We start from the raw sequence: 16328 nt of genomic DNA, 5'->3' as shown, positions 1-16328 counted from the left end.
GGTAACCAGTTTGAGCCCTTAAATGTCCTTGTTTTTACAGCACAGCTGAGCTTTCTCAAAATAATTTTATACCAAAATCAAACAAACAACTTCAATACACATGGCATAACTGAAAAAAACTGTTTTATTTTAAAAATTGTACATCAGTAACTGATAAACCAGAAAGGATGGTCTCCAGAATGCACAATCCCACCTTTCTCATTAAAGCAAAAATGTAATTAAAAAAACATTGATGTATATCCAAGGACTGGAGAAGCCATGTGATGTCAATTGGTATTTGAGCTGCAAGGAGACGAAAACATCATAAAGTCAGCTTTGGGCCACAGTTCAAGTTTTACCCAAACACACCTTAAATACAAATTCCATTTCACTCCTTCCACAAATTATACAAATAGTAACTAGATGTTTTAATTATTACTGAAATGATTTATATAAAAAACAAGGAGAATGATTATTCCAGTTTATGGGTCTAGGTGTGATTTAATAGTCCTGGTCTGTACATACAGGATGGTTTCTGAAAGCTTTTGTTTCTTTTAGGCCTCTTGTAAGGCAGTGCCCACCTTCACAGGGAAGTCATTAGCAGACTTTAACTGCCGGCTCCTGTTGCGCCGGGTGTAGACGTGTGTGCAGACTGCTGCTTCGGACATGATGCACACAGCTGTGGTCACTGAAGAGGGAGGCTGTATTCCCAGTGGCATGGCCTCTAGTTTCCTACCTGTTCAGCAGAATTAAAAACAAAGGATATTCCAATGCAAATAATGGGCAGACAGCCTGGACTGTGTGGAGGAGAAGGCATTGTTTGGAAGTTCTGCATTGGGCTTCCTCAAAAGCCTCGCTGAATCTGTTCAGAAAAATGATTTATCTACATCCTCCTCCACCTGCAAACATTAATAATGAAACTAACATTTTAAACATGCAAAATAATGTGATATGTAAAGCTTCTAAAATAATCTCAGGCATGACCTGGTTATTTAGGGAATAGAGAATGCTTTATAGGGAATGGAGAATGGCATTTGTAGCCGTTTTTCTGACCATTACCTGCGCCATTAACCCATTGCAATAATCCACAGATTAGGCTGATGCATTACCAGGGTCTTTTATTTGTGGATGAACAGTGAAAGTGCAACAGAGCACCAAAGGGAAACGTTGGATTGCGTTTATTTCTTAACAAGGCGCAATTTGATGCAAAGTTGGATCGCTTTGGTTGTGTGGCCAATTGACACCCGGGCTCCCCTCCACTGCTCAACTCGAGCTGCTCTGCTGTCTGATTTCCCCTGATGCGCAACGCATGTCAGAAACGTCATATTCGCGCAGCTCCACCAATGGGAACGGTGGAATTGTGCAGATCTGCGCACAACTGCGGGCATCTGCGCTACAAGAACGCGACCTGGAGCGCGGCGGCTGCGAGCGCTTCCTGTTCAGCCGAGTAAAGATGGCGACGCCCATGGAGCTGACATGTTGGGGAGGCGACTGGGGTTTGCCATCCGTGCACACTGAATCTCTGATCGTTATGGTAACTACTTTTAATGGAGATACAAGGGCATGACACCTAAACTGAAAACCGATATCTTCCGAGACTGAAACCGTAATATAGAAAGTACGCTGATTAGCATATGCCGAAATGCACATAATAATAAATACCGCTGTAAGTATGCCGATCATCTATGTACACACATACGATGTATTTGTGCAGACTGTTTGTGAGCTGGTGAGATTGATTTAAAACCCATAGCAAGACGAATCGAAAGGCTCAGATCTTCAAGGTCAGTATTTGTGTTCAGGGTGCTTCATTTCCATCCCCCTACCCCTGAGAAACACTGCCGTGTCTGTGTTTGTGCATCACATTAGTGCACTACGCCCCTTTTAAACCCCCAGGTGGAAACGTGTCTTCTTGTGATGTTTGCAATGCCGGGACAGAGGTTGTTTCGCACTGTACCTTAAATATGACTCTGTTTCGGGTTATTGTTTTCCACTCCTTTTAGGTGAACTCTTTTTGGAATCTAGATTTGTTTTGCTGGGATTATTGTTGTATCCGGTATGTGACTTTTCTTTTTCTTCTCCCCATCTACTCTCAGCTGACAGAAGTGATTTGTCTAGAGACCATACTGATGTATGGAGACATCAGACCACAGCATATCATTAAATCGGGCCACTCAACATGTAAAAAGAGTTCATTCACACAGGGTAGAAATATAGGGAATACAAGGCATGTTGTTATAATTTGTCAGACCAAATCATATATTATTAAATATGCTCTATCAGGACACTTTGTTTTCTTTTATATAATTTTTCTTCTAGGCTTATGCAAAATTTTCAGGTGCTCAGCTGAAAATCATGCCCATTGACTTGACATGGAAGACATTAACAGGTGAACACAGTTGATCGCTTTCTATCTTTTACAGTACCGCTCATTTTATTCATGTTTGCCTGCTGCAGTTCCACCAGTGACCTAACCTTTTTGTATTAAACAGCTTTTGGCAAAACACTTGATATTTTACAGATGTATTTAGGCCACTATTGTCTTCTGAATGCTTTTGTTCAGTTGCAGCAAAAACAATTACATTGTTAATACTTGGCAGCAATGCACTTCTATAGCATTTGCGGTAGTGTATTTATTTTGGAGAACAAAAAGTTTAAATGTTACCCAGAATTTAGTTTCACAATTTAAAAATGTATAATAAACGGCAAATCAATGGAAATAGTTTCACCTTGGTAACAACAGCCCTATATAGGCTTAATTAAATTATTTCTTTTACTTTCTCTTCCTCCAGAGACTGTACCAGCATTACACTTTGATAGGACCACTGTGACTGAGCCTCCAAACATTTTGAGCTTCTTAAGAAAACGGGTATTGCTTTTTTTTAACTTGGGTATTGCTCTTTTCTTGTTAACGCCTGTTCTGTAATGTGCATGATGCATTTTAAAATCTCACTTGAAGAGTGTTGGAAAGTGCATATTCATATTTGAATACTACAAGATAAAGCAGTGTGTTAAGAGAGGCAGATAACTTAGGAGTGAAGAATTAATAGAGGTCTTAGTTGGCTTTATTTTACATAATACGATTAATATTATTTTATATCCCAACATTCTCTTATTACGGTTATTGTTAGAATTGTTTTCTATATTCTTCTCTCCAATAAGTACTTTTTTAACTTATAACTAATACATACTGTATATCTGCTTTTAAAGATGCATGCACTTTATATAATTTCCAAAAAGTCATACATTAATTGCATTGCCGTGGCTTAAAATAATTAATGTATTTCACTGCATTAGCAGTTTTATTTGCTGTTAATTTAGAATTATATTGATTCATAGTACTAATTAATGTTTAATAATTTGCATGATGCTGAACATTTACAATGAGCAATGATTTGTGAACGTTTGAAGAGGAAATCATAGAACTTCTGCCCGTTGTGTTTTGTCTTGCAGAAGTATAATGCTGATTTTGAGCTCACAGCTAAACAGGGAGCAGACACTATGGCCTACATCGCCCTGCTGCAGGAGAAGCTCGGTCCAGCTCTGGTAAATATATCTGCACAGAAATACAGCAACTGTAGGGTGGAACACTAGACCTCTGGGACAGATACTGCCACAGGGTTTAACACTACTAGAATGGAAACGGAAACTTTTTTTATTTTGGAATACCCATTACATTTACTGAGTTAGAGCCTTTGTCATACACAGTGTGATCCACCTGTCTCTTATTCCATAGTCTTTCCAAACTGAGACGAGATTGGGCATTAGATTCAGACAAGCCACTTGTGTAGGGTCATTTCTCCGGTGAATACAAAAACTTGACATTTTTCCTTTCTATCATTTTTGGTACAATGAAAATGCATGATTTGGAATATTGAATTTGAACTTACTAGCAAGTGCTTATTGACTATTGCAATGCACATCTTTAAAAAGGCTAGAACAAAAACTGAGCCTGTTAAGTTGCACTGTGGTGTGGGATCTGAGTTGTGGTCGACTGCCTTCCAGCTGCACACGTTCTGGGTGGACGTGGAAAACTACTCCAATGTGACCCGGCCATGGTTTGCCTCCAGAACCCCATTCCCGCTCAACTTGTTCCTCCCGGGCAGACAGTCCAGTGTGGCTCTGTCCCGCATCTTGCTGACAAAAGGAGAGCCCCCTCTGCACAACATCAGTGATGTGGAGGCAAAGGTAAGCCACTTCTGTGCATAGAGCCACACCTGAGACTGGACAGTGGAAAGCAAGCAGTTTATCATGTACATTTGTCTTCGTGAATTCACAGTGTCAATAATTTGCTGCTTTGGGGGCTTGTATGGAGTTCTTACAGCCGATGGGAAGAGTAGGAAGAAAGCTGTAACCTGGAGATGCCAGCTGGATGAATGCCAGTATCGCTATCCCTGTGCCTGGCAACCAGTGGTCTTTATCTGTAATCTGTTGAGCTTTACTGGAAGTTTAAATAAAATAAGGTCTGGTTGTTAGTTGTTTTTTTCACAAAACCTTTTGGCAGAAGGGGTTGTTTTATATATTTATTTTCAAAAAATGAAGGTTATTTCCTCTTTATTTCGCAATGTTATGAGTATTCAGCCTCAAATCAACATATATTTAGCCAGATGGCATGGGTTTGGCTTGTGTCATTGGCTGCTGCAAAATGTTCAGAGCAGATGTTGGATCACTTACTGCTCTTAACGACAGGGAGCGCTTCTTCAGAAGATGGAGCACAATACAAGATCTCGGCGGACATCGGAACACATGATCTCACTGCAGCAGATTTACTCCCAAAATTACAAAGCAACCTTTCTCATGGGGTTTAATTTCTGGGCCTGTAGGTTCTGTTTGTGGTTATGAGATCATCTGAGACCCCAGATATAGTTGTGTGCCTTTTTAAGTAATACTTAAACCTTTCCTTATATAGATTTCTTTACAAATGATCAATGGGAAACAGAAATAAAGACTGTTTCAAGTGTCCCTGTGCTGCATAATGTCCGTATAATGAATAGGACTGCAATGCTTTGACATTCATTCCTTCTCGAGCCTCTCAACTGGAAGCAACTCGCATGCTAACCAAACAAACCAATTGACTGTAAAAGTGACTGCAGTAAACTTCTTTTTCATGCAGCGCACTTGACTGCTTTTGTTGCTTCCATAGTTAAGCGCCTTTAAAAGCAGGGAGAAGGGGACAGAGAAATGAATAGACAGTCAAAGTTTCAAGAATTACTGTCCAGTCACCCTGTAGGTGTGTACCCTTTTCCTTACAGACTATTCAAATGTTAGGAATGAACTGTGTGAAAACACCCCAGTTGAACAGGAGCTACATGCTGTGATTGTCCTCCAGATCATTCCATGGATCGCAGACGTCCCAAATGCTGGTGTGTGGATTCCTTAGAATTTGCAACTAGTTCTGCAAAGCTGCAGCATGTTATCAGCAAGTTGAGGGAAGGAAGTAATTTGACACACATTTCAATTAAATAACCACATTCTCTGCCCTTGTTCTGCTGCAGGAAGTAGCCAAATTATAGCTCTGTAAAACCAGCATCTGCCTGTTCTTCATCTCTCTCTTTAGATCTACAGTGAAGCCAAAGAGTGCCTGAACCTTCTTTCACACCGACTGGGGACATCCCAGTATTTCTTTGGAAACACGTGAGTACTAGTCAGACAGGCTTTGAAAAGTGAAGCTGTACATCGATAAACTTTGATCGTTTTCAGGTCATTTACCAGAGCACCATGGCAAGTCATCCAAGTGTGATGGCACAAGGTATTGCAGTGGGAAAGCCGTATGTGAAGATATCGACTCTCCATCTCAAGACTACAAAGTATATCTTTATGCTCATTCTATCAACAGGCTGCCTAAGTAGAAGCTGTTTTGTCCTAGTGCATGAGTAGCTTTTTATTCCTTTTTTTTTTTTGGAAGGGCTTTCTAAAACAAATAGAATGTCGATTTTAATAACTTCAGTGGGTTTAGCTTAGTTCTTTGTGTTTGCTATGGTCTTTTTCCATAAACAATTCAAAACCAAGGCTACGTCTCCTATTACTGAAATGTTTTCTCAATTTTCCCCCCTCTGTGTCTAGACCAGCCAGCCTAGATGCATTTGTTTTCGGACACATTGCGCCGCTTCATAAAGCAATCCTGCCCAGTGGCCAGCTGCAGCAGCATCTCAAACAGCTGCCCAACCTTGGCCACTTTTGCGATGCCATCATTAAAACGTATTTTGTAGAGAACGCCTCCGGTAAGGAAATGGGCAGCCTTGTTGTTCGCACTCTTGTTATTTGTTTGTTGGCCCGGTTGTTGCTGTTATAAACCTATTGTGGCTTTGAAGCCATTGTTTCATTCCTCTATTATTGTGGATGATCAGACGAGCCCATGATTCAGGGGTGTCCTGGAAGGAACCTTTTACAGCCCATTATTAATCCCTGTTAGTCTAGAACACATTTTAAAGATTGTTTTCAATTAAATACATATGTTTAGAGCAGCCCTGTAACACATGTAGCACAATTTGCAACAGAATACGGTTATTCCTTCAGCGCCAAGCAATTTTATTAAGGTTTGTGTTAATGGTGATTTAATGAAGGTTTTGTAGAGCATTGCTACATCAGTCATATGTCTGGCAATCAGTGGGTACTTCCCAAGCACGTGCTAAAATCAATTAAAGGTATAGATGATGGCACGGAAGGGGAGCCGATCCAAGAGATTGAGACGCGTCTTCAGTGCCAATCTATCCAAACTCGTCCCGAGAAACAAAAAATGTTCTCAGACCTTCATACTTGTAAATTCACAATCTATAAATCATCAGAATCCTATGAATTCTACATTTGTTTAAAAAAAAAAAAAAAACGCTGACAGTGAGTATCCTGCTATAGGAAGTGGGCCCAAAATCTGATGCCGAGTCAAGTGTTAAACAAAAGATTTACAATCAAAACTGCATATTGCCCTTCAGTTTAGATTAAATTGCCACAAATAGTTATGGATAGAGCTCAGGCCATGTAGACTCCACCGTCAAAACTAACTCTGCAACATTAACGTGCTATGTCTCCGATCCTGTTCTTAAAAAGCCTCTTCACACTGGTCTTTGATCTGGGCTCTCTTTCTGTCTGTTCTTTTCTGTATCTTCTATCTTCAGGTTTACCTCCAGCCAGCCAGGACACAGTAGATGCCAACTTGCAAAAACTGACACAGCTTGTTAACAAAGAGTCCAACTTAATTGAGAAGGTCATGTCTTGCTTTGCTTGCATTTGTTCTCTCTTCCTCTCTGCATGCCAGATTGTGTTTTTTATGTTTTGTTTTCCCCCTTTCCTTACCCAGCACGTTTGTAAGCACACAGGTTCTGCTTCAGTCGTGGATGTTAATGGAGGCTTGGTCTAGTTTTTGGTTCTCCTCATCTGGGTCTGCCTGTCAGTAAGAAGACTTGCTACAGTTGTATGCCTGTAGTGTCAAAGGGAAAAGCTGGTAAACTCTGAAATTGCTGTGCTGTGTGTGTCTAATTTCTGTAACTGTTTCTGTACTTGTCTGTGAGCAGTGATTAGTGACTGCAATTTGAAAACCTTGAAAGCTGCTCCCTTTAACTGGTTGCAGAAAGCCAGCGTACATCTGTTTCTCTCTGTGCGTTTGACGACGCTGCGTTGCTGTGTCATTGCTGATTGAGTGTGTGTATTTTCTGACAGATGGATGACAATCTTCGCAGTAGCCCCCAGCACCGGCCGCGAAGGGCAGAGGTGAAGCCCTCCCTTGGGTCTAATGAGAGAAATTCCTCGATGCCGGTATGACCTCCACGGCAGTGATCTCAAGGAAGCTTCTTCAGGGTGTGGAAAGCTGGAGATCTGGGTACACCTTCAGACTTGACCAGGCACAATTGTACTGTAGATCCACACGATAACTGTGCAGAGATGCCTGCTTCGGATACTACCATACTTTTTTCCGGACAAGGCATCTTAGCTCTCCTGAGGAAAATGAAGAAATTGCAGTGAAATAATTTTGCTTTGCCAAATGACAAGTTGCTAGCATTGTGCAAACCGCCTTAATATCAACTGCTTTCAGAGTTTTGTAAAGATTATGTATTTTCACAGTAGATGCTGAATTGAGTTCGGTGGCCAAACCTTTAGGGTATGAGTACAGCAAAATAAAAAATCTTGAAAAAGGGACATATCATAGAACTAATAATCCCATAGAGAAGTTGTGCATATTCAGTATTTAATACAAACACATAGATAACCATATAATCCATATAATTAGTGGTGTATTATATAACGTTAGAGCCTTTTGTGATGTTGAATTGGAAGATTTCTTCAGACACCAAAGCAAAGTTTTAAAGAGTATTTCAGGTTTTTTTTTTTTTTTTTTGACACGTCGTATAGTATTTAACGCTACCCTGTTTGGAATTATTCAGTCACTTTTAGTCTTTACCTTTTTGTCTGTATAGTGCTCATCTACATTTTTACAAAATCACGTTTTGTCCTTTTTTTTAATGAATTTGTGACAGTCAGATTTGTGATTGATTGTTGTCATTCAAAACGACTTGTGTTTCCTTCACTTCCTGCATGGTTTTAAGTAGGGTAAATTAATTGTTTTGGATTGTATGTAGTTTGCCTTGTCATGTTAGTCAGATAACTCAAAAGCATGTTGGATTTCCTTCTGTCTATACACATTTCATATTTGCATTTAGATATCTATATATATATATATATATATATATATATATATAATATACACGCACACAAATGCATGGATTTGCTATTTAAATACCTGCGTATCTGGTTGTAGTGAGAATTTTAATTACTTATTTATTTTACCTGAAGTTTAGTGTTCCAGCTGCTAGGGATTGTATGTGTAGTGTAGGATTTTACATCTATCCAAAGAACCTTTCCTCATAGATAAACCTGATATGGCCATTGATAAAGGACGAGCAACAAGGATTTCAGTCTGTAGCAAACATCATTCTTCATCCTGGCACTGACCATGTGCAATTCAGTCTGTGCGTTGCCTCTTTTTCATTAGAAGTGAATGCCCTCATTTGAAAATGACCTCTACAGCTGGAGATTTACATCAAGGGCACAATGGCCTTCTGTGCGTTTTAGACACTAGTGGACTGTTGTTGGAAGAAAATGAGGGTTTATTATTCTGTGAAATGTGAAGGCTGGTGTAGGGCAGAAGAAGGAGGGTACTCTAAAGTGATGAACTGATGATTACTCCAGATAGCACATACTGTATTTATTATTTTAATGTTTGGAGATGTGGAACATTTTATATTATAGCCTAATGCACACAAGGGGCATCCTTGGATTCAGTGGGGACTAATGTAAGAGAGCATCAGCTTTTGAACTAGAAAAACAGCTGAAAGAGAAATGTATGATGTATTGTGAAGCACAGTAGACTGGCAGACCTTACACAGACTGCTGCTCGCTGTTGTGTGTCTGTGATATATTCAGTATATAATATTTAGGTATCATAGTGTAGTATTTTTAGTGCACGTGCAGTAGTTGAGGAAGTCTTTGCTTTGCTGAAGCAGGGTCTTTAAGTGATGGATTATGGTATTCGATTGCTTCTGGAATATACTGTGTTACACTGTTAGGGATCACATAACCGTTATTGTCTGGATGAACAAAACTCAAAAGATTCCATGAACGTTTAAAAAGAATACCATAATATTAATAATAAAAAATAAATTGTGGCCATCCACACAACACAGCCCAGAGTGCTAAGACTTCATTTTCAATATTGCAATAGAAGTAGTACTGCAGCCTTTATTTTATTTGGACATTTGCAAGCTCTTTGCACTAAGTATGCCCATGTGCCACTGAGCTCTGGGATTAGCTGCTGTTTCTACTTCACTGCTTTTATGTTTTATTCTGGGGATGTTAACTTGTCTTTCTAGTTTTTATGTACATTCTTTCCACATATGTGAGGCTGGTGAAATGAAGGACAGTTTTTTCTGCCTTGGAGAAATCAGGGATTTCAGTCACTATGCCAGTCACTCTTTGGATGAAGCTTGTTGGTCAGGCTTATCCTGGAAGATTTGCAGAACCACAAATAGAGACTCCGAACACGGGCTCCGTGTCAGACAGGGTGACACGTTCTGTGTAAAAGCATAACATGCACAGTTGGGTTTACAACATGTACAATTTTGTTTCTTTGTAGTACACCAGGCATTCATTCACACGGATTACGGATATTGCCGTATGTACAGTCTCTGAAACCTCTTTGCAAACTGGGGCTTCTGAAATGCACAAAGAACTACTGCACACGATATCGGAATTTGAATGATTTTAAATTAATGCATAAAAGTTCAAAGTAACGCCACATTTCACTTCATGACTTAAACGTATGTCACTTAATTCTTAGCATTAATACAAAATAAAAATGTGTGAATTAAATCATTTTGCATTAAGAAGGAGGGAGGATGAATGAACCGTTTTTACGCACACGATGGGAGCATGCCAATACACTTACAGGAAGGTTAAAAACTGCGTGTGCGTTGTGGCTCATCATTTGAAATGAATACCTTAATGGCTTCCTGATTTGCAGTGCAGGCAAAACCCAGGAAAATGCAGCCTTCCACTTTCAGACTGATGAAACTGCGTAAGATCCCACTGACATGAATGTCTATCATTTCTACTAAAGGAAAAAACTAACAAAATAATGATTTAGTAATTATAAAGCTGATCTACTAATCAGATCTTTCTCTTGAGCACATTCTTCGCTGAACTTGCGACAATGGTCACTGTGCTGCTTCCTGTTCTCCAGTTATGTCTCAGAAACAAACAAAACAATGACTGCAAAAAAAAAAAAAAAGAAAAATGAGAATATAAAGTTCTTCATAGCATGGTGTTCAAGGGCTTCATACATTTTGTATATTATCCAGGTCAGCAGCTGTGACTGTAAACTATATGTAAAGTATTTTTATTAGTGGTACGGTGCATTTAGCATTAATATGCTTTGATCTTGATTATTTCAAGCTACAAAAACAAATTAATCTTTAGACACAAGTGAATGTAAAGCACGTGTTTGTGTATTTATTCTCCTGCTGTAAGGCTCACCAGGATAACTTTTCACTCTAAAAACAGCCACTATGACTGAAGGTGGTTATGCCATGCTTTTGTCCATGCATATTAGACTTTACTGTTTGTAAATATATATAAGGTATATAGCTCAGGTGGTACTGTATGCCTGAATTTCTGAGTTTGTCAAATACACATTTCTAATTGTGTGTCTATTTTTTGAGATGTGTCAGAAACTCAGAGGGGGGGAGGTTCTCAGTCAGAGTATTCAGGGTTATCAGAGACATGCACTCTGCTGCATTTTATGCCATAGACTGTGACAAGTGTTTTCATTTGTTTAAAGGTAAACCATACAGTGGTAGTTTCAGTGGAAAAACTAAACTAAATATCCTTTCTGCTGTAAGCCAGACATTTGCTGGTGTATTGGACAAGAAAGCGTATATGCATTGGAAATTAAATAACGCAATGCAGTGTGGAAATGAAAACCTTTTCGATGCGTACTTGCTTATTTTAATGGTGTGAGGTTACAATGTTGACTGTTCAGGTCTCGTCAGAAGTGTTATAACTGAACCCTCCATATGCAGTAGGAGTAATATAATCTAATATTTATGCATTTGTGTTGGTAGCTAGGAGGTTTGAATTACAAATCTGTGTTTCTCAGAATTTAAAATCTGTAGAAATCTATTAAGACTATCCTGCATTTTTTCATTTTGTAAGTGTGAGAGTCCTAAGCACTCAAAGCATGCGCTTTTTTTTTTTTAACAGCATATTTAACTACCGTGAATTTTCAAAATGGATGCATGCATTTTTCACTATATATTGTAACATTATAATGTGATGCTGCTTTGTATTTCTCACACCTTCCACATTTCTTAAGCTTCTTGAATTGCAGGACTAAAAGGGAGCCACACGAGTGAGATTCTCTATAGTGTTGAACTCTGGGAATGTTAACTTAGTGATACATGGAATACATGGAATAATTTCAACTTTCAACACCTCATGAAATAATTTAGGGATCATGAACACCTTTTCCCTTTATCTGCTGTATTTACTTAATTGTGTTAAATCCAAGGAATAATTTAAGAATAACTATATATGTAATATATATTAAGGAGAAAAGTCATAAAAAATAAAATGTTGACATTTGACTTGGGGAGACAAAAATGTGTCTCCTAAATAATTCAAGTAGCTTTTGCCACTGTATTATAATACTATTAAATGCTTGAAATAATTTGAAGATCCATGTGTGTGTGTGTGTGTGTGTGTGTGTGTATATATATATCAGCCATAACATTATGACCACCTGCCTAATATTGTGTAGGTCCCCCTTTTGGTGCCAAAACAGCCCTGACCCGTCGAGGCATGGACTCCACTAGACCTCTGAAGGTGTGCTGTGGTATCTGGCACCAAGACGTTAGCAGCAGATCCTTCAAGTCCTGTAAGTTGCGAGGTGGGGCCTCCATGGATCGGACTTGTTTGTCCAGCACATCCCACAGATGGATTGAGATCTGGGGAATTTGGAGGCCAAGTCAACACCTTGAACTCGTGATCATCAGACCAGGCCACCTTCTTCCATTGCTCCGTGGTCCAGTTCTGATGCTCACGTGCCCATTGTAGGTGCTTTCGGCAGTGGACAGGGGTCAGCATGGGCACCCTGACTGGTCTGCGGCTACGCAGCCCCATACGCAACAAACTGTGTGTTCTGACACCTTTCTATCAGAACCAGCATTCACTTCTTCAGCAATTTGAGCTACAGTAGCTCGTCTGTTGGATCGGACCACACGGGCCAGCCTTCGCTCCCCACGTGCATCAATGAGCCTTGGCCGCCCATGACCCTGTCGCCGGTTCACCGCTTTTCCTTCCTTGGATCACTTTTGATAGGTACTGACCACTGCAGACTGGGAACACCCCACAAGAGCTGCAGTTTTGGAGATGCTCTGACCCAGTCGTCTAGCCATCACAATTTGTCCCTTGTCAAAGTCGCTCAGATCCTTACGCTTGCCCATTTCTCTTGCTTCTAACACATGAACTTTGAATACACATGAATATATGAATATATCCCACCCACTGACAGGTGCCATGATAACCAGATTATCAGTGTTATTCACTTCACCTGTCAGTTGTCATAATGTTATAGCTGATTGGTGTGTATATATATATATATATATATATATATAATTTATAATAATATTTTTGTAATTACATTGACTCCCATTGTCCTGTTACAAAAGGAAGTTATGTGGACATGTGGCAGTAAAGACTTTGTGACCATGGCCCTACATCTTTACATAGATATACACTCACCTAAAGGATTATTAGGAGCACCTGTTCAATTTCTCATTAATGCAATTATCTAACCAACCAATCACATGGCAGTTGCTTCAATGCATTTAGGGGTGTGGTCCTGGTCAAGACAATCTCCTGAACTCCAAACTGAATGTCTGAATGGGAAAGAAAGGTGATTTAAGCAATTTTGAGCGTGGCATGGTTGTTGGTGCCAGACGGGCCGGTCTGAGTATTTCACAATCTGCTCAGTTACTGGGATTTTCACGCACAACCATTTCTAGGGTTTACAAAGAATGGTGTGAAAAGGGAAAAACATCCAGTATGCGGCAGTCCTGTGGGCGAAAATGCCTTGTTGATGCTAGAGGTCAGAGGAGAATGGGCCGACTGATTCAAGCTGATAGAAGAGCAACTTTGACTGAAATAACCACTCGTTACAACCGAGGTATGCAGCAAAGCATTTGTGAAGCCACAACACGTACAACCTTGAGGCGGATGGGCTACAACAGCAGAAGACCCCACCGGGTACCACTCATCTCCACTACAAATAGGAAAAAGAGGCTACAATTTGCACAAGCTCACCAAAATTGGACAGTTGAAGACTGGAAAAATGTTGCGTGGTCTGATGAGTCTCGATTTCTGTTGAGACATTCAGATGGTAGAGTCAGAATTTGGCGTAAACAGAATGAAAACATGGATCCATCATGCCTTGTTACCACTGTGCAGACTGGTGGTGGTGGTGTAATGGTGTGGGGGATGTTTTCTTGGCACACTTTAGGCCCCTTAGTGCCAATTGGGCATCGTTTAAATGCCACGGCCTACCTGAGCATTGTTTCTGACCATGTCCATCCCTTTATGACCACCATGTACCCATCCTCTGATGGCTACTTCCAGCAGGATAATGCACCATGTCACAAAGGTCGAATCATTTCAAATTGGTTTCTTGAACATGACAATGAGTTCACTGTACTAAACTGGCCCCCACAGTCACCAGATCTCAACCCAATAGAGCATCTTTGGGATGTGGTGGAACGGGAGCTTCGTGCCCTGGATGTGCATCCCACAAATCTCCATCAACTGCAAGATGCTATCCTATCAATATGGGCCAACATTTCTAAAGAATGCTTTCAGCACCTTGTTGAATCAATGCCACGTAGAATTAAGGCAGTTCTGAAGGCGAAAGGGGGTCAAACACAGTATTAGTATGGTGTTCCTAATAATCCTTTAGGTGAGTGTATATTATACAATGTACCCCACTACTACAGAGTGTATTCCAATAGAGGGGGAACATCTCAGCCAACAACATATCTGTGCTGACCTCATGAAGCCACTGTCACATTAGCAACAAAGTTCTCATCCCCATTACTGCACATGGCTGAACTGTGTGTGTGTCTCTTAATAATAATGCAACTGGCTTGTACATACATCTCTCGAGTTTTTAATTGTGAATGTGGTTCATGCTGCCTTACAGTTATGTTCAATACATATTCAGACTAATATTTCAGACTTTGCTGTCAGTGTCCTACAGCAATGCACGACTTCTGAATTCACTGTGTTTAATTTCCTTGTATTGTGTGTGTATTTCAAGAACAAATGTAAAAAAAAAAAAAAAATTGTAACTTGGATGTAGAAGAAATAATATTTTATTCTGGTTTCTTTTCCTCCCCTCATAATTACATTAGCGTGTGTCATTCTGTAACAATTTTATTTTTGGTTACTGGAAAACTTCTACACATTGTTTCAACCCTTGTTTGTAGTACCTCATGACACTTTTTAAATTATTATTATTATTAAATATGTACATTTCAGCATGTTTAAATTCTTAATCATTTGGACTCTCAATATGTTTCAGTATACAATTGTGAGTCGCATTAATCGATCGATCGATTGATTTCAAATAATAAAAAGATAAAATAATTAAAATGGTAATTCTCCAGTAAACCTGAAATCCTATGCACTTTTGAGACTAACTGTAAAAGGAAAAAAATAAAATTTGTACAAAGGTGCATTTATCTTTTGAGTGATATTCAAGACTGTACCTGTGTAGATGCTTTGGCTTTTATTGTTTTGCATGGTATTGTAAAGACATTCTTTTGTACAAGGTGGACGCCACAATTTGATCTCATTAATTAATTTCTGCTGTTTTTTTTATATAGGGCTTCTATTACTATTACTAATGTGACGTGATTCAGACATTGAAAAGAGGCTGAGAAACCAGCAGGGGAATATAACACGGGCAAGCTTACTGTCCTGCCCTGCTGCTTATCACACTTTTCTCCCTCCAGACGTCTGAGCCTTGAAGGGAATTCCTCTGGTTCCTTCTTTTTTGTATGACCAACTAATATTCAGCAGGGGGGACAACTCCATTTTAAAACACCTTATTTATTTATTTGGTACTTCTGAAAACATCCATGGGTTTAAATCAATAAACACTATGTATGTAAGAGATTTAATTTAGGGCAGCCTTCCTACAATTAGTGGGTTACATAATTCTCATAAGAATAACCATACAGGGAGAGTAGACGTAAGACTGTCAGTGGCCATGCTCTTAAAAGTGTTAAATGTGCTGTTGACTTGGGGCATTTTTCACTATTACTGGAATTATGATGCAATTAATTGATACCCAGTTTACAGCAAGCAGCCATTGAGAGTGGCAAAGAAACGTGAAGATGGCTCAATGCTTTTTACTCTGAATGCTGAGGAGTTTCAGAGCTTTAGGGAGCAAGTGTATTAAGTTCACCTCTGCCACTCTTCACAAGAACTTCAAATAAGAGATGACACGGCCTTGCTCAAGAAATCTGTGCAAGTTGTCTCATTTCTCTCTCTTGCATTAAGATTCAAAAGGGGGGGGTGGGGAGTGGGAGAGAAAAACATCTTGTGTGCATCACCCAAACAAATTAATTGGACTTGGATGCATCCATCAGTGGAAAGTCTTGCTTGTTTCTATTTTGATGTTTCTTTAATTGAAAGAATCTTTGTGTACCACTGGTTTCCTGTCATTAGACCATTGCGTCGAATGTTGCCTGCAGCATATGCTCTTATCCTTTAGCCTTACTGGTCTTTTGCTGCCTCTTGTGGGGATG

The 16328-nt window shown here is 39.6% G+C and overlaps 1 protein-coding gene and 1 long non-coding RNA gene across 8 annotated transcripts; one reads left to right on the top strand and one right to left on the bottom strand.

Moving 5' to 3' along the window:
- Positions 1 to 178: 178 nt before the first annotated feature.
- LOC136755233 (uncharacterized) lies at positions 179 to 1184 on the bottom strand. Its single transcript, XR_010817639.1, has 3 exons — positions 1039 to 1184; positions 561 to 715; positions 179 to 282 (listed from the first exon to the last, which is right to left on the bottom strand). It is a non-coding gene; the product is annotated as an uncharacterized LOC136755233 (long non-coding RNA).
- Positions 1185 to 1360: 176 nt separating this feature from the next.
- Positions 1361 to 12203, top strand: mtx3 (metaxin 3). 7 transcript variants are annotated; one of them, XR_010817676.1, is made up of 9 exons: positions 1361 to 1513; positions 2299 to 2368; positions 2772 to 2848; positions 3433 to 3525; positions 3985 to 4167; positions 5537 to 5613; positions 6043 to 6200; positions 7092 to 7417; positions 7633 to 7715. XR_010817676.1 is itself a non-coding variant. In XM_066711988.1 (9 exons), the coding sequence occupies exons 1-9, from the start codon at positions 1433 to 1435 to the stop codon at positions 7732 to 7734; spliced, it is 930 nt and encodes a 309-aa protein (XP_066568085.1). In that variant the 5' UTR covers positions 1361 to 1432; the 3' UTR covers positions 7735 to 12203. The 7 variants fall into 7 exon arrangements, 6 of the variants coding, with proteins under 6 accessions (XP_066568085.1, XP_066568090.1, XP_066568084.1 ...); XM_066711988.1 differs by having other exon boundaries at positions 7092 to 7180; positions 7633 to 12203; XM_066711993.1 differs by lacking the exon at positions 7092 to 7417 and having other exon boundaries at positions 7633 to 12203.
- Positions 12204 to 16328: the final 4125 nt, after the last annotated feature.

This window comes from Amia ocellicauda, chromosome 8 (genome assembly GCF_036373705.1).
Source record: "Amia ocellicauda isolate fAmiCal2 chromosome 8, fAmiCal2.hap1, whole genome shotgun sequence".
Classification (NCBI taxonomy): Eukaryota; Metazoa; Chordata; class Actinopteri; order Amiiformes; family Amiidae; genus Amia; species Amia ocellicauda.
This window is presented reverse-complemented; position numbering and strand designations above follow the sequence as displayed.